General features: G+C 37.0%; 1 protein-coding gene across 8 annotated transcripts in view; it reads left to right on the top strand.

Annotated features, from left to right (window-relative positions):
- The first annotated feature begins 2990 nt into the window (after window positions 1-2990).
- The window catches only part of caskin1 (CASK interacting protein 1), a 97794-nt gene continuing 75653 nt past the window's right edge, over window positions 2991-25131 (top strand). For 6 of the 8 annotated variants that reach the window (XM_016441544.1, XM_016441545.1, XM_016441548.1 and 3 more), the window contains exon 1: window positions 2991-3638. In XM_016441544.1, the coding sequence (XP_016297030.1) occupies window positions 3545-3638 (94 nt within the window). In that variant the 5' untranslated portion in view covers window positions 2991-3544. The remainder of the gene's footprint in view (window positions 3639-25131) is intronic. The other 2 variants (XM_016441549.1, XM_016441550.1) reach the window with 1 other exon arrangement.

Here is a 25131-nt window from a genome sequence, read left to right as displayed (position 1 = left end):
AACTTTGTGTTGCTCACAAAATAAGAGCTGTTACTTACACAGATGTTTATTGGTTGTGAACAACAGTATCAAATCCCAAGACATTCAGAACGAACATTTTACAACCAACGTTGTCACAATGCGGAATACAAAACTTACTGTGAATATGAGAGAAGACTCTTTAGCTACTGTTTAGATTATAGTGCCTAGTTATTGTGTTATTTCTCATGCAAAATATAGGCTGCTATCTAGAGTTTCGTACGCAAAACTACCATTTACATTTTTTTTTTAAATATTACTTTTATATTTTCTTTATTTAATATAGCCTATTAAATAAATAATATATAAGATTTGGAATCTTGTGAAAAATTATATTGCTGACGTGAAAAGAGAGCAAGTCGAAATGGTTGGCATGTAGGCTATGTGAATATGTAATTATTATTCATTCATGTGGGGTTTTCAGTGGCTGTTTAATGTTAGAGTAAAGTTGGATGGCTACAATCAGGTTATGCATTTACTGTGCTGGTGTTGAATATGTTCACTGTTGAACAGTTTTGTAGCACCAGAGGTTTAGTAGCTGCTTTGTGTGGGCAATGAAAGCCAATTATACATACCGTGTTATTATGTGATGACTCATTAAATGCATGGTATGTTATGATATGAACTTTTAAAGCTTGAAATAACTCTGCAATGCCAAAGTACTTGTATAAATACAAAGGCCTTTTATCACAGCGTTTTTGCCTCTAAATTAAATTCTTATAGGGTTCAGAAGGAGCTGCTTATCTAATCTTCTAATTAACCTTTGGATATAAGCTGCTGCTTGCCTCACTTTAGCAACAGTCCTTCTGGCATGTCTCCTCCTCCCCACCTCCATCCTCACTCCTTTAAGATTTCTTTCTGCCCTATATACAGTAGCTATCTTCATCCATTTAGTAGTCTCATAGGGAGTAAATTGGAGCTTGAGTTGAGCCTTATCCTTGAGCTCCTCCTTTGTGTACAGCAAGTCAAATACCCTTTACCAGTTATGAAGTAACATGAACATCATATTTATTCTTTAGGCAAATGTAAATGATCACTCCTGTGCATTTCACTTACAGCCTACATGACTAACAGTGCTTGATGCTGGGATATTGCTCCTAAATATTTCCTCTTGCAAAGGTGGCTGTGAGAAAACATATCTTATAGTTTAACCATTTATTAGATTATAGGAATTAAGCACTCAAGGTCTTAATTACTATTATTTAAATTTTTGCAAAAAAACAAAAAAAAATGTATGACTCCTAAAGGCTTTCAGAACTGTCAGAAAATGGTGAGACCACATGAAATATGATATTGTCACGTTTCATTAGAGTTGAGTACAGTGTCTTTAGAGAGGGTGGTAGCCACAAGAGGCCTGTCTCCACCCATTCACTGCTTTCTCTGCAAAAAAAATGGACAGCTGAATTGTAATGTGCTCAGTAAACACTAGAGGTCTGCAAGAGTGATATGGCATCTTAGAACTGATTTTCTATTATGTAACACTGGATGGCGCTGGATCACAGTCAGATGTTGTACAATATGTTGCACAGGGTCAGTAATGTCTGGGTGAAGGGTGTGCAGGTATTAATGATGGTGATGATTAGGGCAAATTAGTCATTAGTATGTCATCATTTGAAATTCAAAGTATTTTTACACAATAAAATGACAAAGGGATAGTTCAATTGTCAACATTTACTCTCTCTCACATCACCTATATGACTTTTGCTTTTGTGAAACAAAAAAAGAAGATATTTTGAGAAATATCTCAATTTTTTTTTCTGAGGTGGTAAATTTAGTGTTAAGTAGCTGTGAATACAACATGACAGTCGTGACTGGATTCTGCTCTGAAAGAGGGTCATTGTGCTTTGACTTGGATATAAGACTCTGAAAGAAACCCCATGTAGTTAAGAAAATAACATTCAGGCATTCAGGGAACAGTTTTGTTATGCAGGCTTCATGCAGCCCAGCGCTTTTTGTACCCTACTTTGTAATCTTCAGGCTCCTTCAAACTGAAGAACTGACAGCATTTGCTGGATTTGAGAGGTAAGAAAAACAAAACTGCACGTGTTATTTTATGTACTTTTTAACTTCTAAGAAAAGCAGAACCAAGAAAAATGCCATGAATCATAGCATCCTAGACAGTGCAGGTCTGAAATGCTTAATCTTGCTCTTGGAAATGTACTTTCCAACATCCATGGAGATAAATTGGCAAAATTCATTTAGACTAACTAGTATGTAGCCTATTTTATGGTACTAGTAGTTTTTTGTTTGCTTGTTTGTTTGTTTTATTACATGAATCAAGTGATTAATCCAATAGTGGCAAATACATTTTAATATTTTTTTATTAACTAAATTACTCACAACTCATTAGATACTACTTAACCCAGTAGAGACGTTAAACTAATCACTAACAACTAGTATCAATTGTTGTTAGTAACATTTCTTATGTGATTTATGTGCTTTATGCACATGTAATGACTAGCAAATGGCTACTTTATTGTGACATTTTGTTAATATTTGTTACTAGTGACAATTTACCAATATTTGAAAATGGAATAAATACTTGCATTATTGCACTAATAACTATTAGCGACTACTTAATTAGAGGCTACTGGTGACTACTGGATTATTTACAAATGAAAAAGAATTACTTGTTGCATAAAACTACATATAGCCTACTAGTTCGTTTCAAGGACTAAAGTTAAACGGGTTTCCTTATAGTGCCCAGGTGAGTTACGTTTTTGTCCTGGCTGGTGCAATCCACTTTTGGCACGTCGGTGTAATGTACAAAACAAGATCGTTACAAAGTTTCTAGTGCCAGCTTCAGAACAAGGCAGATTTCATCAGCATGTGTTATGATACATACAGCAGTGCATAAACGCATGTGGCTGTCAGCACTGGAATAGGAGGTGGGGGGTGTTCCTACAATTTGTGACCGCCCTCTGGATGAAGCGGAGCCATTTACCACAGCAATGTCAGCCCAATCCAAGGCTGGGGAAATAAATGCACATTGCACGCTCCTTGTATAGACCCATCGCAGCACAGAAAATAACGGTGCGAGTACTACGGAGCGATGGCACCGCCGACTGATGCGTCTCCAGCACAGCCTCACGGATCCCAGGAAAAACCGCTCTTGGGAATTTTAAAGACACATTGATTTTGCATTTTCGAATGCATCGCACCAGATCCGCTCACGCCACCAAAACGTGTTTGGAGCTGGTTTATCAGATGATGGTTTTCTAGAACAGACTGTTCAGTTTTGGTCATCGCAACGCAGACTGAAGATCCGATCCATCACCGATGCGTTAAGTCCGTCACCGTGGTGCTTAAATTACCCTCTAGACACCGGAATACGAACATCTGTGATTCGCAGGATCCAGCTGCACCAGCTCTATAGTATTCCAGCATCCTTCCGCCAGTGTGCATCATCATCATCATCATCATCGCGCCCTGCAGCTCCATCGCAAGAGGGAGGATCCGCAGAGGAGCTCTCTGGGCAACACTACACACACGTTCAGAGGATGCTTTGGATGTAAAATAAATAACGATGGGGAAAGATCAGGAATTACTGCAAGCGGTGAAGACTGAGGACCTGATGACGGTGCAGAAGCTCCTGCAGAGGCCCAAACCTGGGAAAGCAAGTAGGTTTTGCTTGATTAAAAAAAGCATTTACGTTATTGCTTGCCATGTTGTTATATGGCTGATAGAGAGAGGCAAGAGAGATCGTGAGTAGTTGGATCTACTTTCAGATGAGAAGGCAAACACTTGCCCTACCCTTTAATTATGGCAAGAGCTGTTTAGATTTCACTCAAGCTGTTTGGAAATAGAAAATTATGTTGTGTTTTGGGTGCTGATGTCCTCATCAAGCTTCTTCTAGCGTTACCATCAAGGTCAGTCATCTTGGTGCACATCTTGGTTTTGGTGGTCCAGAGTCAGACCAGTATGGAAATTCATTACTGGACTGAGCTGGTCTTTTCAGCAGGAGAGAGGGTTCCCAATGTGATTATGGAACACAACCTCCTGATGAACATCACATCTGCTTGAATTCACGGTTATCAATGATGCCCCCCCCAAGTTATTCACTTGATTTGCAATGTGCAAGTTATTCTGATGTTTTCACCGTCGAAGAGGGACGTTTTGGATGTTAATGAGTGCTGTTTGTGCATGAGAGTTATATGAACATTAATGAGCTTGTTTTGGAAATGAATGTCTTTCAAGAGGCAGAAAATTCTAGACACAGCTGTCTGGTAAACATGAAATATTTTTGTAGTTGAGAAATGGAAAAAAAACTAAACAACACAATTCCCCAGTGAGACCCTGATTTGCTTGGCAGTTTCATATTTTCAGTTGAAAAGCAAGCGTGAACATTCATATGCCCACCTGGATTGAGTTTCTCATTGATGTTCTGCTTTGAAAACCACAAACTGGGGTGGCTGCATCTCAGAATGCATTGTGCTGGTCTGCTTTCTATCTCCTCCTCCACCACATCTGTGACATTATCAACAGCGTCTCACACAACAGCTCGACTGAGATTTCTTTGTCTTACATGCCTGTCTGTGCCGAGCGTGTTCGGATTAGAATAACCCCGGGGGCTCAAGGAAGAGAGCCACGGCCGTCACTCCAGTGTGGCAGCAGCACACTCCTGCTCGGCTAAACACTGCCCCCTGTAATGATGGGGTGAACGAGAATGAGGTGCATCCACATCACTGCACTTTCACAATAGGAGAGAGAGGAACGAGCTGCCAGTGAGCTTCATCACTTGGCTTCGTGCCACCGAAGCAACACGTACATTTATGCTGTAAACTATGACAGCGTTTTGGCACTGAATGTGTGTGAGGCTGCTCTGTGGGAAAAACACTGACTGTGATATAATCTTGGAGTATTATGTCTTTTATAGTCGGTTGTTTCAGGTCATGGTTTGTTATTGTAAGTCATTTCACTTATATTATGAAGAATATAGGTGTTTTGAGAGCTGCTTTTATGAAAATCTGTGTGGAGTTCACATGCTCATGAAATGCAGTAGAGCTTTACAGACAGGTTAATGCATTTCACACAAAAACAATGAATCAGCTTCTTCAAACAGAGAGTGATACGCCTTTGTGAAAGTGTTGGTTGGCTTTTATGTAAAGCTCCACCTCTGTATTGGAAACACAAAGCTACCCAGAAGCCAATTAGTTCCAGTCACAGCAACTGCAGTCTCCTGCTTGACAGTGATTGGTTGGGCTGGATGCTGTCTGGGCTCTGTAACAAAGTTTTGGTCAATTGACTGAAATACTGTACCTGCTTTTGTTTTGTACAAAAATCCAATTATGATGAAACCATAGCTTTTTCGTTCAAGATAATATTGACTGTAGCTTTGAACAACCAAGTGGCTGGTAGCAAGAACTTTTGGCTTTGAGAACATTTTGGTTATATACCCAAATACCTCTGGAGATGCAAATGATTCTTAAACATTGAAACATTTACAGAAGACGGCAGATAGCAGTTCCTTTATAAATTTGTAAACATTTTAGTATTCATTTAGAGTATATTCCTGACTGGTGCTAGTACATTTACATTAGTACAGCATTTAATTTCATTACAATTAACCTCATAGTGAACAGAAGCAGAAAATAATGAAGCAGCATAGTGCTGTAGAATTACAGTTAATATCTGTGTATGCATTACAGTAATCTTCCATTTCTTAGTAACACATTTAAAGATTAATTCTAATAGTTTGGTGTCCTGTGCTGGTGCTTAGGTTCCCAGCATGCATTGTGGCATTAATAAATTATGCAGTTGCATTTTCGTACTATTTGCAGGTTTATTTTGTTGTTGTTTTTGGTTGTAATGCTCAGTAATGTTTAAATCTAAAATTGTTTGTTAATTGTGAGATTTGTATGCTGTTGTCGAATGTTAACATCAGTGTGTGACCTGCATACTTCTGTACTCAGTATTTATGTACATTATTGCCACATTGCATGTTATGATCTATCTATCTTAAAACAGCATGCACGTATCTTGCAAAATATTGGCAGTATGATGATGGGAGTTCAGAAAACATCATAAAACATCCCCCAAAAACTGAAACGAAGCTGCTGGCCGAGCTCATATTTGCAGTCACTGCCAGTCAATATTAAGACAGTGGCTTGGAGCCCTGTAGCTAATCCAAGTAATCATTACTTCCACTGCTTAGAGTGATGATTGAATTACAGTGCAGATGGCTTTAAGTGAGTTGCAGAGAGAGAGAGAGAAAGAAAAGAGGAAAGAGTGCTGGGAGGGAAAGCAAGGGAAGCAGAAATAAGACTGTGGAAAGCCATCAGTTACTCTGACACAACGAAACTTTCACACCTCACTGGATGGTTGGCCACCTCTAGGGGATTTTAGCGGTGAGCATGACTCTCGTGCAGATGTCTCACACGGAGGCATTTGTTTCTCAATGGGGTGAACCTGTTTTTTTGTCCATTTATCTGCAGTACTGTGGTCTGCATACGGAGGTGTAAGTGTGTATATGAGCCCAGAGGGAGGGTGAATTGGAAAGAGTGTTTCCAGACGATATCTGCACAGCATTTTTCCACGTATTCAGCACATTCTCCACCTTTTCCACAAGCATTCGCTGCAGAAGCCTACAGAAAGAACATCTGGAATACAGTATATCTTATTGCAGTAAATTGCTGATTAGTTTCATTAGAATGAAGCGAGTGGAACATTGCAGAGCGTGACTCGACATACTGATGAAGACATGACGGGATGGGTTATCTGTTCTCCACCTCTACAACCTGTTCACATGTCCCAGCAGCAATTAGAGCCAAGCTATTTTAGCAGTTGAAACATATGGGGTCCCTAAAGAGAAAAAACTCAGATCGTTGTACGCCTCGCTCATTCTGCTTTCCTATGCCGGCTTGATTCTGGCGTTTTGGAGTGAGACAAATCTGGTGAGAAAATGAATGCTGTAGGGGTGAAGTGCTAGATTGATGGATGACTCTCAGCTCACCGAAGTAATGATACTGTTGAAATTGTTAGGATGTGGTTGGAGGATGTTTTTTTCTGCATATTTATAGGCTCTGAGCTCAACGGGTTTGTCAGGTGGTTGGAAATCCTCTGCAGTGGGTATCCATGGAGATATCTGACATCTGTGTGACCGTCCAGGACAAGTGTAAATGGAATGTGGGTGGTTGACATGACACGACATGATCTATCCAAAGATTATATAACAAAATCAGAGTTCAGTAAGTACTCAAAGCATCAAAATATTAATTTGCAGTGATCCTCCGTGAAGTTTTCTCTTTTCACACTTGAAAACTAATGATGAAATTAAATTCTAATTTTAAAATTAAACAATATAAAAGCAATTGGGTCAGTACAGGAGTAGTGAAACAACTGGTTAAGTGTGAAAGTTTTGTGAACATTTTTGGTATTGTATCAGAAACTAAGCCACATGGCATCATAAGTTAAATTAAAGACAATCACACATTATTATAAAATGTCCTCATTTGTTTGTATTCGGGCTATATGTTATGAAGTTCATGCATTTGATTAGATATAAAAATATTAGTCTAAGTAATGGGTAATTTACTTTCAAAATTGAAATTTATTTAGTTGCCTTTGAGTTGAAGCAGCATTTGACAACCACAAAGCAGTTTCTTAGTTTCTTATTCTTTTATTCTTTTATAGTGTAATTGAATATTATTTAGTATGATGTTCAAAATATGTTTTCAAAAGTAAATCGTTAAGTTTTATTTTAGAAATAACTGCTAATTAGTATGTGAAATGTTTTCTCTCTATCATTTTACAGTGAGGCTCAATTCAACAACATTAATGCATTAAATATCATAAACTAACAATAAACAACATTTTTTCAGCATTTATTTATCTAGGTTAATATTAACTTACTGTTGTTCTTTGTTAATTCATGTTCCTTCATAATGCATCAATGTTAATTTATATTACTTCAAATGCATTAGTATAGGTTGAAATGAACATTAAACAGGATTAATAAATAGAGATGCACCGATCGAGCGGCCAGGGATCGGAATCGGCCGATTTTCCTCATGATCGGCCGGTCAGTCTCACTTCTTTCCGATTCCGAGCCGATCCGGTTTGTTACCAGCGGCACAGGCAATAACGTCAGCCGTGCATTCTCGCTCTCTTCTGTCCGACGACCCCTTCTCTCACACACACGTCTCATTCGCTCCGTTTAAATAGTGCTTGTATTGGGCATTATTTTAGTCATTCCCGCAGGTTTCGCACCAAAACACCAAAAGCGAGCACACCAGAACTGATCAATATTAGTGGAGCACACACAAGCGGCACTCAGTCTCAAACAGCTTGTGAGCCACAAATACCAAAATGAGTGGCAAACTGCGCTAAAACGTTCAAATACATAAAAAATTATGTCAAAATGCCTGTCTTGGCGAGTATCCAGTTAAACACAGTCAGTTTTGGAACGTTAAATAGTTGAGAACGAGAACGCATGTTGTGTAACAGTATATTGGGTCCGTGGATAAACTCATAAAGGGACCGCAGTCCAATATTTATGCTGCTGTCTGTCATGTTAATCAAAGAACAAAAGACAAAGCAAATAATTTTCTGCCTTTTACTGAATATGTTTTATAACTTTAATGGTAAGCATTAATCTGTATTTAATTTTTACAATGAAGACTACAGAAATTAAAGTAAACACTGGATGTGTTATTTTACATTTGATTGCTTTCATTTCTGTAGTATTTCTTAACTGAAAATAAAACTTTGCGTTGAAGAAAAGTAGATTTTTGTTTGTATACCGTCAATTATAGTTCTTAGAAAGAAAATCGGAATCAGCAAATATCGGTATCGGACTTGTGTTTTTTTATGAAAATAAAACTTTGCGTTGAAGAAAAGTAGATTTTTGTTTGTATACCGTCAATTATAGTTCTTAGAAAGAAAATCGGAATCGGCAAAAATCGATATCGGCAGATCACACTAACAAAAAAATCGGAAATCGGAATCGGCCAAGAAAATTGCAGTCGGTGCATCTCTATTAATAAATGCTTTGAATGTATTGTTCATTTTTAGATTTTTTATTTGATATTTCATGATGCATTAATTATTGCATATTAACTAATATAACTTCACTGTTTTCTTATAAATATATACAGTATATATGTAGTTCTGCCACACCAGATTTAAAAAGTTGTAGTTGTAATTAAAAGTTATCAGTTAGCTATATCAGTATGTGTAATACAACAATAGTTCACTGAGAGAATGTCAGCCACCCATTGTCTTGTTTTTGCCTTGGTCCCCTGGAGCATTTACAGCACATTACCTTAATCTGAGGACCTGACCCACATAATCCTGAAGGTAGAGGGGGCGACATAATTCTTAAGCACATTAACTGTTGCTGATTCCTCCCAGCATGCTCCTGAACTAGTCTGGTGTGTATAAATGTGCTTATCACTATCACTTTGATCAGACTCCCCAGCACGGTGCACATTAAATCTGTTTACGTTTCGTTATAATAGCCTTAAGTGTATAATTGTTTTGATGATAAACCCGTAGTATTTATAGATAACAAAATCAGCAAATTGATAGTCTAAACGGTCGAAAAACGCCCTCGTACAGTTTTAAAAGTCTATAAAACCTTGTGCTATTGTGAACATCGATGAGAGGTGTGAAGAGAAACGGGATGAAGGCTGACAGCTGTTATGTAAGCTCACACAATGAAGTCGTGGGTATAGTGGAGGTGGGTGGGTGGACGGAGAGAGAGGCTAGATAGTGGACTGTGTGTTTTGTCATTTCTTATATACCGCAGTGCTAAAGAACATCACCTGAAAATTCAACCGGAATTAATCATTGAAACTGAATTTTGAGAAATTCAATAAATGCAACTTTAAATACACTACAGCACACATGGTTATGAATACTTTGCAATGGTGTAATGTTTAGTATTATTATTATTTTTTTAAATTACAATTTGAACACTTATTTTTTTAACAATCCAGTCAATTTTTAATGGATAATCAAGTACCTTCTTTTTTTTTCCCTCATAAAATATCTTGAATTACTCTGAAATATATTCCATTCAGTTACCTCAGAAACAACATTTTTGCTAAACCTTCTCAGTAGTATACGTTTCTAATGAAGGCACTGCAGCAGTCATCCATCATAATGCTCACCGCAAATAAACCGATTTAATGAGCGACTGACTAAGAAAGAGTGACTCAGTAAATCCGATGTTACTGAAAATAAAGAATCCTGATTGATATTGAGGATCTTCACATCCAGATGTTGGACTGGGGTGAGCTGACCGACAGGCAGCTGTGAGGAGAATTGTGGCTACCTGCTGAGAAAGAGTGCAGATGTCTCTGTCTGCTGGAACTACAGTCTGCTGGGGCTACAACAGATGAACAGATCACCAGCAAACCTGAATCCATCTGATCCTTACGGACTCAGGCATGATTAAAGTTTCCGTCTGGAGTGTGCATGAGGAGATCTGGCTTGATATGTGCTCACAGGCGTGTAGCAGCTATTACAATTGTGGAGGAAATTTGCACAATATAGGGATGCATGATAAATTGGTACCATATCATATATAGTCAAATAGAAGAGTTATTTTAAATTGCACTACTATTATATATAAGAGACTTCTTTTAAAAATCTTATATATATTCACAGTATAATGTTGTGATGCCTAAATTCACTTTGTGCATCCGCTTTGCAAAAGAAAATATAGTGAAGATGGGTTTGCCATATTACATTATAGGAGAAGCACCAAATATTAAGTTATGCTGTGAAGGTTCAGAGCAGGTGGGCCTGTTCAGGGAACATAATATTTTTCTGACAGAATTTCTGAAATAGCTTCCCACACATTTTCCAAGAGTGTCGTTCCTGCTTTCCTAGCTCCCAACTGTAGGATCGTTTCATTTTTATGATTATTTTTCTCTTCAATAAACCGCTTGCCGCTCATCGGATCACACTTTCCCAGAGGGGGCGAGTGGAGTCAGGCATTTGTCTCAGCCACGGACCCAGTCTGTTGAGGAAATGGACGTTTCTCCCCCTCGTGACATTAATCTTCCTCCCAGTGTAGCTCCAAGTTATTTAAATCCAATCTAGTCTGTGAATGAATTCTCTCCACTCAGGCCCGCTTTTAATAAACCATAACTCGCACTTTGTGTTAAATTAGTCACGCGCATGGCAAAGGTTCAACACTGAGCTATTTTCTTTGCCTACTCTCTTTTAGTGATGATGAATGTTCTAATAAATAGGGGATAAAAACACATTTTCCCAAGCTTTTCCATTTGAGGAGTCCACATGGCTTGAAAAGGCAATGAATATTTTTAAAATAGTCAAATTTTCCGTTTTTTTTTTTGTCTTAACTCGCCATGCACAGACCTTAGAAAAAGCTTTACTGTAATAATGGATCTAATGGAACTTTATGGTAAAAAAGGTTTGGATCCGTTTTAAATCTGGTCAGAGCTGCATGTTCTTGGCACATATATTTTTCTTAATTACGTTCAAAGAGTTATTCTGCTGTCATTGTTTCCACAATAAATAAAGGGCTTATAGATGCTTTGATGAGAACAATCAGTAGGATGTTTGCATGAAGACGATATTCTTTGTGTTGTGTGATGTTGAAGGTTAAAAAGAGTATCATGGAGACTGTCTACATTTGTTATTTGACAACTGAAGCCTGTTTACACTAATTAAATCTCTAGTCATTGTGCTATTGGTTTGTAGTAGGCATTCATACTCCATACCATGCTACAGTGTCTAACTGTATCTGCACTGCTATTATAATCGCCGTATTTATTGTGCCACACTGCCACTGCTCATTTGCATAAAGTTCATTGTTGCTTATGTCACCAGAAATGCCGTCGGGACACTTTGCAAATCACTGTCAGTGTGAACTCCCCTTTTAGACATAATCTCCTGTCAGGTTGATTCTTAGGAGTGCTTTAAAATAATTGGCAGTAAGAATTAGCACCGAGAGCTCCATCGCCTCTCTTCAGTACTGATGCTGATGAAATGCGCTGCTGATCCTCTGCTAGTCATCAAACAGAGCTTTGTGTTTCTGTGGAATCATTGCTGATTTTTCTACAGATTCATCCAATATGATTGCATTTATGATGGTCATAATACATCTTATTTTGTAAAAATGCATGTTTCCATACTGTATGTGGTTACACTGTGGCTTATAATACTTGATTTTGCCAAACCATAGTGGTACATTTTATTCATGGAGAGCTGAGTGACTTATAAGATTTCAGTTTCCTCCATTCTTAAGGCCTGTTCACACCAAGAACGATAACTGTATTATCTAACAATAACTATATTATCTTGCGTTATGTTTATTATAAGCATACACTGCAGTTTTTGTAGACTCTTATGAAGTATTATTTGTTTGCCATAGCTTTTAATCGAAGATGCAGTGCTATGCTATTTGTTTTATTGTCTGTTATTTGTCATATTTGTATTTGTTTTATGTAATACTAAGTACAGCAAATTGGTCAACAGTTGTTGTTTAAATAGTGCTTCATAAATAAAGTGACATTGACATTAATGCTTGAGCTCTTTAAAGTCAGCTGGATTCTGATTTTCAGTGTTTTTATAGTTCATAAGTCGGAAAAAATTGTTCTGAAAGTGATTCCAGTAATATTGTTCCTTTTGTTGTTATCATTATAGCCATGTGGTGTTGACTTACTCTCATAGAATTAGAACAATAATTAACTTTATCGTTACAGTTATTGCCTTTGGTGCAGGGTTATTAGCATTAAATCAAACTATTAAATTTTTTTTTGTTAATTTAAATTAAGCTGAAATAAAATAAAGTATAAATATTAGATTAACATCTTTCTTTAAAAAAAATGAAAGTTTTAAGTTTAAAAAGTGCTAAAATTACTAACTGGAAATAAATAAAAATTAAAACATGAATAATATTAATACTTATGTTAAAACTATTATTAAAATGAAAGCTAAAAATATAAAAAAGCTGATTAAAAATATGATTAAAACAATAATTGATTATAAATAATACTAAAATAAACTGCCTGGGCGTGAACGATCTTTAATCCAAAATGCAAATGATCGTTCCTGAATGTAATGCGGTGATAAAAACCACTATATAGTTAGTAAAAGTGAAATAGGATGTAGGTTGTAAGCTCTACTATTTAACCCTTGTGTCATATTTACTTTGCATCATTGTACAGTATGTCAGATTTGTCCATTGAGTAAAGCTCTTATCATGATTGTGGATTTCCGCACCGTGGATTATAATCTTCAACAGGTTATTAATGAGGATTAATTTCATGACGACTGACCCAGTAACTGTATGTTATCTCAAATCTCATCAGGCTCTGCAGGTTGAGTCTGTTTCCCAGCCATCCTAGCACTACCCTACTGGACTGGTGGGCTGTTCGCTGCATGAGATTGGTTCAAAGATCAGGCTGCTTCTCCTGTGTGTGTGCTAATGGTGCCCAACAGGGCAGCAGAGAGCAGGCAGATGGTGCCAGGGTTTACAGGTGCCACACTGAGAGAGTGGTCCTGGCAGAGATTAGGGGCTGAGATCGCTAGTTTTGGGATGCCCAGGATGAAGATTAAAGTTGCCCATTGCTAATGTGGCTGTCTGCTATGCAGATTCTCATATATTTTTCTCTCGTTCAGCTCTGTGGCAGGGATAAAGTTTGATATGTACTGCATGGAGCTGGGAGTAGCCTACATTCCTCCAGACTTCGGCGTCACTCAGAAGCAGCTCTGGGTAACAGATGCCTTGTCCTGGGGATCTGTCAGGCCCATCCTGCTTTCCTTATCGCTTGCATCTCTCTGCTCTCTATTCCAAACAGATGCCTTCATCTTGCAGTCATGTGTGGGTAGAGAAATCCCTCCAGCACAAAATTATACTTTACATTTTTTTGTTGAAACTGTAATTTAACTTGCTTTCAACAAAGATGGCTTTTAGTCTCACATATTTAATATCAGCATGTAATGGAAGTTGCGATCGTTTTTTCATCCCTATTGTGACATAAATCTAGGTGAAACAGCTTTTCGAATGAGAAAAAAAAGATATGTCATTGCAAAGGGAAGTTCATGTTTAATTAAATATTACTAAAAAAAGTAACATGCTGCATGGATGATTTATTTATAATAAACAGTGTATTATTCCATTACAAACAGCAATTGTCAGTTTTGATCCCATGGTGACTTTAAAAGAATATTAAAAAAAACATGAAAAGTCTGTCATTTGCTTCCCCTCATGCCAGTCCAAACCTGTATGACTGATAATCTTCCTCTTCAGTGGGCTGTTAAATGTTGCAACGTGAACTTGAGAACCCTATTTATGAATGAATCATTAAGACCGGATTTGTGAACTGGATCAACCAATTCATTGAAAAATTCGGATTCAAAAGAATGTTTAGTGACTAATCAGACTTCACTACTGTTCATGGATGCACAAAGAAGAGCTAGGACTGAATAGTGACCGACATTTTTTCATTGACATTGACATTAATGCTTGAGCTCTTTAAAGTCAGCTGGATTCTGATTTTCAGTGTTTTTATAGCTCATCAGTTGGAAAAAAATTGTTCTGAAAGTGATTCCAGTAATATTGTTTCTTTTGTTGTTATCATTATAGCCGTGTGGTGTTGACTTACTCTCATAGAATTAGAACGATAATTAACTTTATCATTACAGTTATTGCCTTTGGTGCAGGGTTATTAGCATTAAATCAAACTATTAAAAGCATTTTTGTTAATATAATTTAAGCTGAAATAAAATAAAGTATAAATATTATACTTTATTATACAACCCCAATTCCAGAGAAGTTGGGACATTTTGTAAAATGCAATAAAATCAAGAATCTGTGATTTGTTCATTCTCTTTAACTATTATTTCATTGATAGAAGCACAAAGAAAAGATTTCCAAAGTTTTCACTGACCAACGTAAATGTATTTTGTAAATATGAACAGATTTTGATTTTGATGGCTGCAACACACTCCAAAAACGTTGGGACAGAGGCATGTTTAACACTGTGTCACATCAACGGTCCTTTTAATTACAATGTTTAGGAATTGAGGATACTAATTGTTAAAGGTTTGCAAGCAAAATTTTTGTCCAGTCTCGCTTGATACAAGACTTCAAAAGCTCAGCAGTCTGTGATCGTCGTTGTCTGATTCTCCTTTTCATGTCTGCTCATACATTTTCGAGTCAGACCTGGACTGCAGGTAGGCCAGTCTAACACATTCACTCGGAGTCTACGAAACCACGCTGTTGTAGCACATGCAGAATGAGAGCTGACATTGTCTTGATCTAATTACTATGGACTTCCCATGAAAGACATCATCTTGATGGCAGCATATGTCTCTGTACAATCCCAGTATATGCCTCCATGTCAATGGTACCTTCTCATATATTCCAGTCCCCCATGCTGTTTGCTCTGCTGCACCCCCATACCATGACAGACGTTTGCTTTTGCTTCTGTCGCTAATGAAAGTCTGGATGGTCCCTTTGGTCTTTGGGACTGAGAACTCTAATTCCCGGAAACAAGTTGAAATGTGGACTTATGTGGAGTACAGCACACATTCCCACTGTCTTTTTGACTATCTGAGATGAGCTCTGGCCCAGAGAACCCAGCGGCATCACTGCATAAAATTGATGTATAGCTTTCTCCTAGAGTAACAGAGTTTCAAGTTGCATTTCTTGATGCAGCAGCAGACGATGGTAAATGACAGTGGTTTTCTGAAGTACTCCTGAGCCCATGTGGCTATATTTAACATGATGGTTTCTTATGCAATCCATCTGAGGGCTCAAAGGTCAAGCACATTCAACTGAATTTTCCTGCCTTGCCCTACATATACTGTGATTTCTCTGGATTCCCTGAATCTTTTCACATTATGTATGGTACTTGGTGAAAGACAAATTTCTTTGCAATTTTGCATTGCAAAATGTGATTTTTGATTTGTTTGACACTTCTCTCGTGAAATTTGGCACAAAGTGATAAGCCATGATCCAGCTTTGTAAAATGCATTATTAGTATTTATAAAGCACATATTCTGCATGACCATATTCTATATCCCTAATCCTTAACAACTACCTTACTGATTATTAATAAGCAGCAAATTAGGAGTTTTTTTGAGGCAAAAGTTGTAGTTAATGGTTTGCTAATGGCGAGAATTGGACCTTAAAGGGGTGGTTCACTGTTTTTTTTCTAGGCTTGATTGTGTTTATGGGGTGCAGTCTAACATGTGTTAATGCTTCGTTTAAAAAAAAAAAACGTGTAAATGCTACTGCTTATGTTAGCTTTTAATATACGGTTTTATCCTGATTAAAGCTTTAATACAGTACGGCAACGGCATGCGCGTTCATGTTTAATGCTTCTTATAGCTATGTGAAAATAAGTGTATAATTGGAACGGTTCATTGTTGGAGCTGAGCTGAGCGCAACATTACACACTAACTAACATTAAAAAAGTGAAATCGCAATAAACCACCCCTTTAAAATAAAGTGTGACTTTCTTTCTTGTGCATGACACGAAAGGTACATTTTTGACAAATTTCTTGGCCACGTTCTTCCATATAATGAAACTGAATGGGGGGCTGTTATAAGCACCATAAAAGAATCATAAAAGTGTCCATATGACTCATGCACTTCACTGCAAGTCTTTTGAAGCCAAACAATAGTTTGTGTGAGAAACAGGCCAAAATTTCAGTCACTATTCAGTCCTAGCTCGTCTTTGTGCATTCATGTACAACCCCAATTCCAGAGAAGTTGGGACTTTTTGTAAAATGCAGTAAAATCAAGAATCTGTGATTTTTCATTCTCTTTAACTTTTATTTAATTGACAAAATTATAAAGAAAAGATTTCCAAAGTTTTCACTGACCAAAGTAAATGTATTTTTAAATGCAAATGTATATGTAAAAAAGAAATTTTGTTTTTGATGGCTGCAACACACTTCAAAAAAGTTGGGACAGAGGCAAAATAAAAGTGAAAAGGTTATAGAATATCCACGTTAAACTGTTTTGAAACCGTTCACAGTAAGCAGGTGAATTGGTAATAGGTCAAGCCAAGGTATCATGTTTGGGTATAAAAGGAGCATCTCAGTCTTTGCAAGCACAGTTCGCCTAAAAGGTCATTTACCCTCATGTCTGTCCACATCTAATGACTTTCTGATAACCCTTTAGTATAGGGACCAGTTCTCACTATAGTTGCTTATTAGCATGCCTATTATAAACATATTGGCTTTAAAACCACAAATCAGGAATATAACAAGCAAGTGTTAGATAGACACACAAATATATCCATGGGAAACAGAATGTAAAATTGATGCTGGCATTGCCTTTATTAACAAAGCTTCACAGCTAACAATTGAAATACTATATTCCCACGCTCATTCATATTTTGGTGTGTCTTTTGACTCTGATTATCTCATTGTATGTCTGTTCACCCCGCCCTGAGACCTATATCCGTGGAGATGACTTACAAATATGGGTTATTGTGGCAACTTGCACTTCCAGTTTCAGCTAAAGGGTTGGTCTCATTGTCAGTGCCCTTGTTTGGATAGATGAGAAGCCACACTGATAGCGCCAATTTCGAAAAATTGACCCTTATGACTGGTTTTGTGGTCCAGGGAATGTACTGAATATATTAGGGAATGTACTGCCAGCTCCTTTCCAACATCAGGCTATCAGTGTGCGCTATCTTAGAGCGCAGCTCCAGCTGCTAGCTAAAGTGCAGTGTTAAGCTTAAGTGGAGGCACTTCAGGAGCTTGACAAGGTCTATGAGCTGGAACACACTGCAGTGGATGGGAGCTGTGCTGCAGAGAGTCCACTGGAGAATGGAAGATAACGGAAGGCTGTCCTTTTACTAGCCTTGAACTTGACTCACAAATGTGAATCTCTGGACAGTTGGTCACAACACGATGATGGTGCACTGGTGAAATCCATTTTATTTTATTATTTTATTTGATTTGATTTTTTATACTATTTTTATTTTATGTTGTTATGTTGTAGTAAATAGTAGTATTAAATGAAAAACTTCATTTTTTTTCTATTTATGTATATACATTTTTATTAAGTGATTATTTGTATATTATCAAACTGTACATTTAAATTTTTTTTAAATTTTGAATTCATCAATTTCTCTGTTGATTTAAAAAAAATTTTTTTTGTATAATTATTAAATGTAACATTTTGGCCCCCGTACCTCTAGTGTTCAGAATAAATATGATGTAACTATAGGTTGTCTATGATGATTGACTGATTGACAGATTTTACCCACAGTTTGCTTGATTCGTGAAACACTAGATTTCTAACCATTGATGTCCTGAAGATAAGATGTTCTATAGTCGCTCCAGACAACGATTAATCAGCTGGGTTTGAGTGTCTGCTGATGCAGCATTATAGCACTTCATTACATGGATGAGTGGTCTTAATCTATCCTGCCAGTCCTTAAACCACAGAGTCCTCATTACTGCTATTCCACAGGCTCAGCCTCCTCTCTCAGTATCCATCCTGCAAGACCACCGCCTTAATCTCAGTGCAATATGCCATTTCCTCCAATACAGATGTTGGCCCGATTCCATTTTCACTGGCTAACTATGCTTTTGGAAAATGGGAGTGGGCTTGAGTAGTCCTGACCCCCTATCCTGTGCAGCACAATGCAAGAAGCCCTATCATAGACAGGAAGGAGTTTGGTTCCTGGCACATGGAAAAAGCTCTTTGTGTTCCCAGAGCAAGTAAGGAAAGGAGCTCGAATCTCCCTGCTGGAGGAGATTAGGCCCTGGAAAAGTTTCAAGAGCAGGGCAGTTTTAGTGGCACTGGGAGTCGTTTTCACCATATATCCATGTGTTTTATCCTGTAATTCACTCATGCTGGATTTGTTTACTCCTTCTGTGACATAAAGTGAGTTTAAATGGATAGTTCACTCAGCAATTAAATTTCTGTCATTATTTAGTCTCCATTATGTTTCCAACCCAAATTAGCTTCTTTCTTCTGTGGAACATAAAAGGAGCACATTTTTTTTTTTATATCCTGACTGGGGCAAGGTTAGTGCGTTATGGCAAAATATGTAGTGCAGATGTGCAGCTTAGCGAAACAGGTACACATAGGGTGTCTCAGGTACACGAGGAGTTTGTTAAAACATAAATGTTCTTGTTTATGTAAATGTAAACCAGTTGTACATCTTTTTAGTTTTCTGTTGATCCCTTTTGAGCTGATCTCTCTTTGAACAGGCAAGAGAAACCCTGCTGCCAAATAGCTCTGTTTGATTTCCTGTCTTCCCTTCTCTGGCTCAGATGAACTGTGCTTCTATTGTCCTCCTCTGAATATAAGGCCCTTGAACCTGTAAACTCATCCCTGTGTCTTGTTTAGAATGAATTCTGGAGCATATAGACTTGCTTTTCCATTTACTGAAGATGTTTTTCAGGGTTAATGCACTATCAATCAAAAGTTTTGGGTCTGTAAGATTTTTTTAAATGTTTTTGAAAAGTCTCTTATGCTCACCAAGTCTGCATTTATCTGTTCATGAAATATGGTAGAAACACTAATATTGTGAAATATTACAATTACAACTGTTTTCTATTATAATTTATTCCCGTGTTGACAAAACTGAATTTTTAGCAGTCATTACTCCAGTCTTCAGTGTCATATGATCCTCCAGAAATCATTCTAATATACTGATTTGCTGCTCAAGAAGCATTTCTCATTATTATCAATGTTGAAAACAGTTGTGCTGCTTAATATTTTTTTGGAAACTGTGATACATTTTTCATGATTTTTTGATGAATTAAAAGTTAAAAAGAGCATTTATCTAATATATATATATATATATATATGTATGTATATTTGTTAGAAGTCTTCACAGTCCCTTTTGATCAATTTATGAATGTTAATATTACTGCCCCCAAACTTTAAAAACGGTACTGTAGTGTGTTAAGAATTGTTTAATTTAATCTATGATAACAGGGAATAGACATAGAAGATGCATCATGATGATAAGCAATTTAAAAAAAATGGCATGAAACACACTGCAAGATATTAATTCATTGAAGTTCACAAAAAATGAGAAATATCCCACAGTAGTTGCTGTAGAAATGCTCTCTAGAAAAGTATCTTGATGTTGATAAAAAATGTTGATAAATCTTTTGTTTAAATGAAGAAGTGTTTATACATTTTTCAGAATGTTTAAAATTTGGTTCAAGTTTCATCTTTTAAAGTTTGACACATTTTTGGTTACCGTGTAATGTTATAGTTAACTAAAATTGTTTTTTCATAGAGCAAATAAAAAGGACTTAAATGAATGAACATGGCAAAATACTGACTAAATTTAATTGGTCAAAATACAAAAATTGTGACTAAATTTGTTTGGGGCAAAAAATGTTGGTTATGACACTCTTCAGAGTGGTTTTATCTGTTGTGAAGTGATGATGGAGATTCCCTGGCACTGAACTGCATCACACACCGCAACGTCATAGTGCTGCAGGAGTCGCCTCCAGATGGTGTGCATCACAATCACTGTGTGAATTGGGGCAAATCTGCAGGGGTAAAGATGAAAGGATGAAATTATAAGTAGCAGACAAGTAGTCCCGCAGGCCCACCCTGGTTCAGAGATGATTTAATTTTTACCCCAGCAGTCGCTAACATTTGTAGACTTAAGATTTGTAGATTTGGCCCATAGCGTCTAAGTGCAATAAAGATGACTAATCTCAAAAAGTGAACAGTTGGCATCACAGAGAGGGCTTTTTCATTGTATGCTTTCAAAAAATGCTTTCTTTTTGGCACTGGATGGGTTGACAGTGTCCTGTCCCTAGATCTGTGCACTCTCGGAAAAATGTTTCCAACACAATTCCCATTAAGAGGATGCTTTCATTAGGACAATAACTTGGATAAGGTTCTAATGTCTATATATCTTGTCAATTAATGAAATTTATGATTGCTGATGGACGGGTTCTGCTCGGGGTGACCTGCGGTGTTGGCTCCTCGCTGACATTTGTCGAGCGCTCTGTAATGGAAACTGAGTGTCAGTATTTTGAAATAATTCTGACGGATTGCACATAACAAGCCAAATCCTGCTAACATGCATTTCAGCAAAGCACAACAAGTAGCACTAGATGCAAAAAGAGTCCTGCGTGCAGTTTAGAATGATCTTATAGGGACAGTTCACCCAAAAATGACTATTCTGTCATCAGTTACTCACCATCATGTCATTCCAAACCTGACTTTCTTTAATCTGTGGAACACAAACGAAGATATTTTGAAAAACAGAACAACATGAGGGTGAGTAAATGATGACCGAATTTACATTTTTGGGTTACCTATCCCTTTAAGTGAAGAAATATCAATTTAAACTGAATTTAAGTTGTAATATGACAGGAAGACTCCATTCCCTCACTCCAAGTCATGAAAGACGTAACATCTTTAGTAGTTATTCTCTCTGAAGTCAGTCATTGTTATTCAGAAAATGCAGTGAAATATTGCTTATTCTCAAAACATAGTGTTTAATAAAGCATGGTTAATTATCTCTAGAACTTGACTATGAATTATTAGGTTAGATAAATCTTTTGCTGCAAAAACAGTGTTTGTGCACTTGCATATGCGCGCGCACACACACACACACACACACACACACACACACACACACGTGTGGGCCTCAGTAATTTGAAGTTGTGATTTTAATTAGGAGAGCATTAATGATACAGAGAGGCTGTAATTTGCTGGTGGGTAATAGATCTATGATGAAAGCACTTTCACATGCGCGCGCACACACACACACACACACACACACACACACACACACACACGTGTGGGCCTCAGTAATTTGAAGTTGTGATTTTAATTAGGAGAGCATTAATGATACAGAGAGGCTGTAATTTGCTGGTGGGTAATAGATCTATGATGAAATAAGTAATACAGCCTCATTTGACCCAGCATTCATTATAGTTGTAGTGTGAACTGTGGAAAGAATAGACATAGCAGCACTATGATACAATATTTTTTACTAAGTTACAATGAAATGTGCCTGCACACAAACAAAAATATGATGATATTTTTTTGGCAATAGCTCCATGGAAACAGGCCTCGAGGATTCAGGGCAACAAAGCTGTTGATAGAGCTTACTGAGTGTGCGGGACACATCGAGGCTGTGCTTTCGTAAGTCTTGGAGTGACCATGATGGGATGTGCAAATCCTATGTCAATGGCATATCTTTGGCTTGTTTACTCTCAATCTGTTTTGACCTTTCTGTCTGTCTGTTTTTGTTGTATCATATCATCTCCTCTCTTGCTGTGTCTGAATTCTTATACTTTCGTAGTATTCAATGCAGAACTGACTATTTGATTATTAATTATGCATGATGATATGTTTAAGTATGCATGCGTGTGGTATGAATACATTTCCAGACGTATTAATCCAGACGGCCATGCTGGAGCTGCTTTTGACCCTTTTGTTCTTTGAAATATGATTGTGAAAATCATTTACTTGTGTGTTGTTAAACAAGTACATTTTAACCGAAAGGAACAGCTTTGGGCATCTATTACATTTATACCTGAAACCAGCTGTCTGGCTAGCAGTTCTCTGCCATTTAGTTTTTTTTACTTCACAAATCTTGACAGCTCACTCATCTCTCTTGGCATTATGGGATCTTAAAGTGTCCTGCAGTTCAACACTTCAAAATCTCAGTCATCTCTTCTGTGAATATTGATTATTTGGGCATTTTACTAATTTAATGTATTGCTATTTGCATGCTATGTAGAAGGGAAGTACTCTTACACTACCATTCAAAAGTTTGGGGTCAGTAAGATCTTTAAAAAGGCTTTTGAAAGCAGTCTCTTACCAAGGCTGCATGTATATGATTGATAAACGGTAATATTTTGAAATATTATTACAATTGGAAAAATAACTGTTTTCTATTTTAATATAATTTAAAATATAATTTATTCCCGTGTTGACAAAGCTGAATTTTCAGCATCATTACTTCAGTCTTCAGTGTCACATGATCCTTCAGAAATCATTCTTATATACTGATTTGCTGCTCAAGAAACATATAGTTCAAAAGAACAGCATTTATTTGAACAGAAATTGTTTAGTTGATATAAACATTTTAGCCTAATTTTGTGAAAACGGTGATATTTTTTTAATTTTGTTGTAACGTAATATAAATGTCTTTACTCTCACTTCCCTGTTGAAAAAACCAGCATATGCTGGTTAGGTATGTTTTGACGCTGGGATGCTGGTTTAAGCTGGTCCTTTGCTGGTTTATGCTGGTCCTTTGCCAGCACACGACCAGCATAAACCAGCAAAAGGACCAGCATAAACCAGCAAAAGGACCAGCGTAAACCAGCAAAGGACCAGCGTAAACCAGCAAAGGACCAGCGTAAAAGGACCAGCTTAAACCAGCAAAGGACCAGTTTAAACCAGCAAAGGACCAGCATAAACCAGCAAAAGACCAGCTTTAAACCAGCATCCCAGCGTCAAAATTGAAAAAACCAGCATATGCTGTTTTTTTCAACAGGGAATTTTGATCAATTTAATGCACCCTTGCTGAATAAATACATTGTTATTTAAAAAAAAACATTTGAATGGTGGATGCAGTCTCGTGGCAGAAATATTAAGAGTAGTATGCTAGTATGCTATTCTTAATTCAGCCAGTCTTGATAGTGTAGTATAGTAGTATTCAGCCTCTGTCTATACATGCTCTGAATGTGATTCCTGCATACTGTCACTAGTTCTCTATGACATTCCTGGGCAGAAATCCTAAACCATTAAATGCATTGCTTTAACTTTCCTCTTGATCTACATTCTGGATTATTTACTGCAAAACCATTTGTTTTCCTCAAGAAAATGCCAACTTTTCAACATATGGCCACAATTACATGTAGGATAGTGTGTTTTCAAAATGGCAGTATCATAGCTCTGAAAGCAGTGTATATAGAGACTCAGAATGAAAGAGAGGGCTCCTGCGGCGATGTTGTTTTTATCTTCAGCTCTGTGATATGTTGTGCAGTAAGTTGTCATTGGTAATTGCAGTGAATAAAGACTGAGTCTGGAGGCTGTTTACTAACTGAGATGTGCAGCCTGCCTCGGCCTTGCCCCGGCTGTATTTGTGTGCTGGTGAGAGCTGGCAGACTGTTTTGTGTGAAGAGTTTTTTTTACTTTGCCCACCATCCCATGCTTGTTTGTGTCCATCATTCTCAACCCCACCTTATTTGTCTTGTCGCTATGGTGGTAATTGTGGATGAGATTGGTGAATGGTGGTTTGTTTAGAATGGATGTTTAAGTAGTCTGGCTTGTGGGGGACGGTATGATTTTAAGGCACACTTAACACTAAACACCGAATTCCTCATGTTAGAGAGATAAAGAGGCATGGAGAACCACTTTAGCCTGAGCTGAAATGACCAGGACACACAGAAGGTGCAGCGTATCCCTGGGAATATTTCATGTGCCCAACCACCTATGTGTGAAATGATAGGAACAACAGTATTTCCAAAAGATTTTTTATGAAAATGTTTTCAGCCCTTGCCCAAATGGCACAGTTGATATGTTTAATTGGCTTAATATATAATTCTTATAATTTATCATGAAATAGGTTGTTGTAAAATTTTGTGTTGTATTATTTATACGTAAAAAAGTAATACAATAGTAAAGTAATAAAATGAATTCTTTATAAATACGTTATACTGAATATTTAGCCAGACACATTAAATAGTAGAGCTGGGTTTTGAGACTAATTTCATGATTCGATTCGATTCTCATCCACAAGCTTTCGATTCGATTACCAATTCGATTCGATTCAATCTAATTCAATTTGATTCAATGTCAATTTTTTGGGACATATATCAGGTACAGTACTAATTTTCTCAAGGAAAAAAAAATCTCTCAACTAATGCTGTAAAATATACATGAGTAATTTGGTACTACATTACTATAATATTGAAGGTTAAAATTGACTGATTTGTAAGCTATAGCCTACAACTGCTAAAATTACACTTAATGAAGTTTTTTTAAATAATAAAGTTACAATTAAATAATAATATTTTTACTTCAATTCGGTTTTTTTTTGTTTTTTTTTTAAATATAAACATTTAAATGGTGGCTGTCATAAAAAATTGATGGATTTATTCAAACATAAATTAAACATAACAGCAAAAATTATAATGAATATGTTATATTGTGCATATATTTAGCAAAAT

The sequence above is a fragment of the Sinocyclocheilus anshuiensis genome, unplaced genomic scaffold (genome assembly GCF_001515605.1).
Source record: "Sinocyclocheilus anshuiensis isolate Anshui unplaced genomic scaffold, SAMN03320099.WGS_v1.1 scaffold419, whole genome shotgun sequence".
NCBI lineage: Eukaryota > Metazoa > Chordata > Actinopteri > Cypriniformes > Cyprinidae > Sinocyclocheilus > Sinocyclocheilus anshuiensis.
This window is presented reverse-complemented; position numbering and strand designations above follow the sequence as displayed.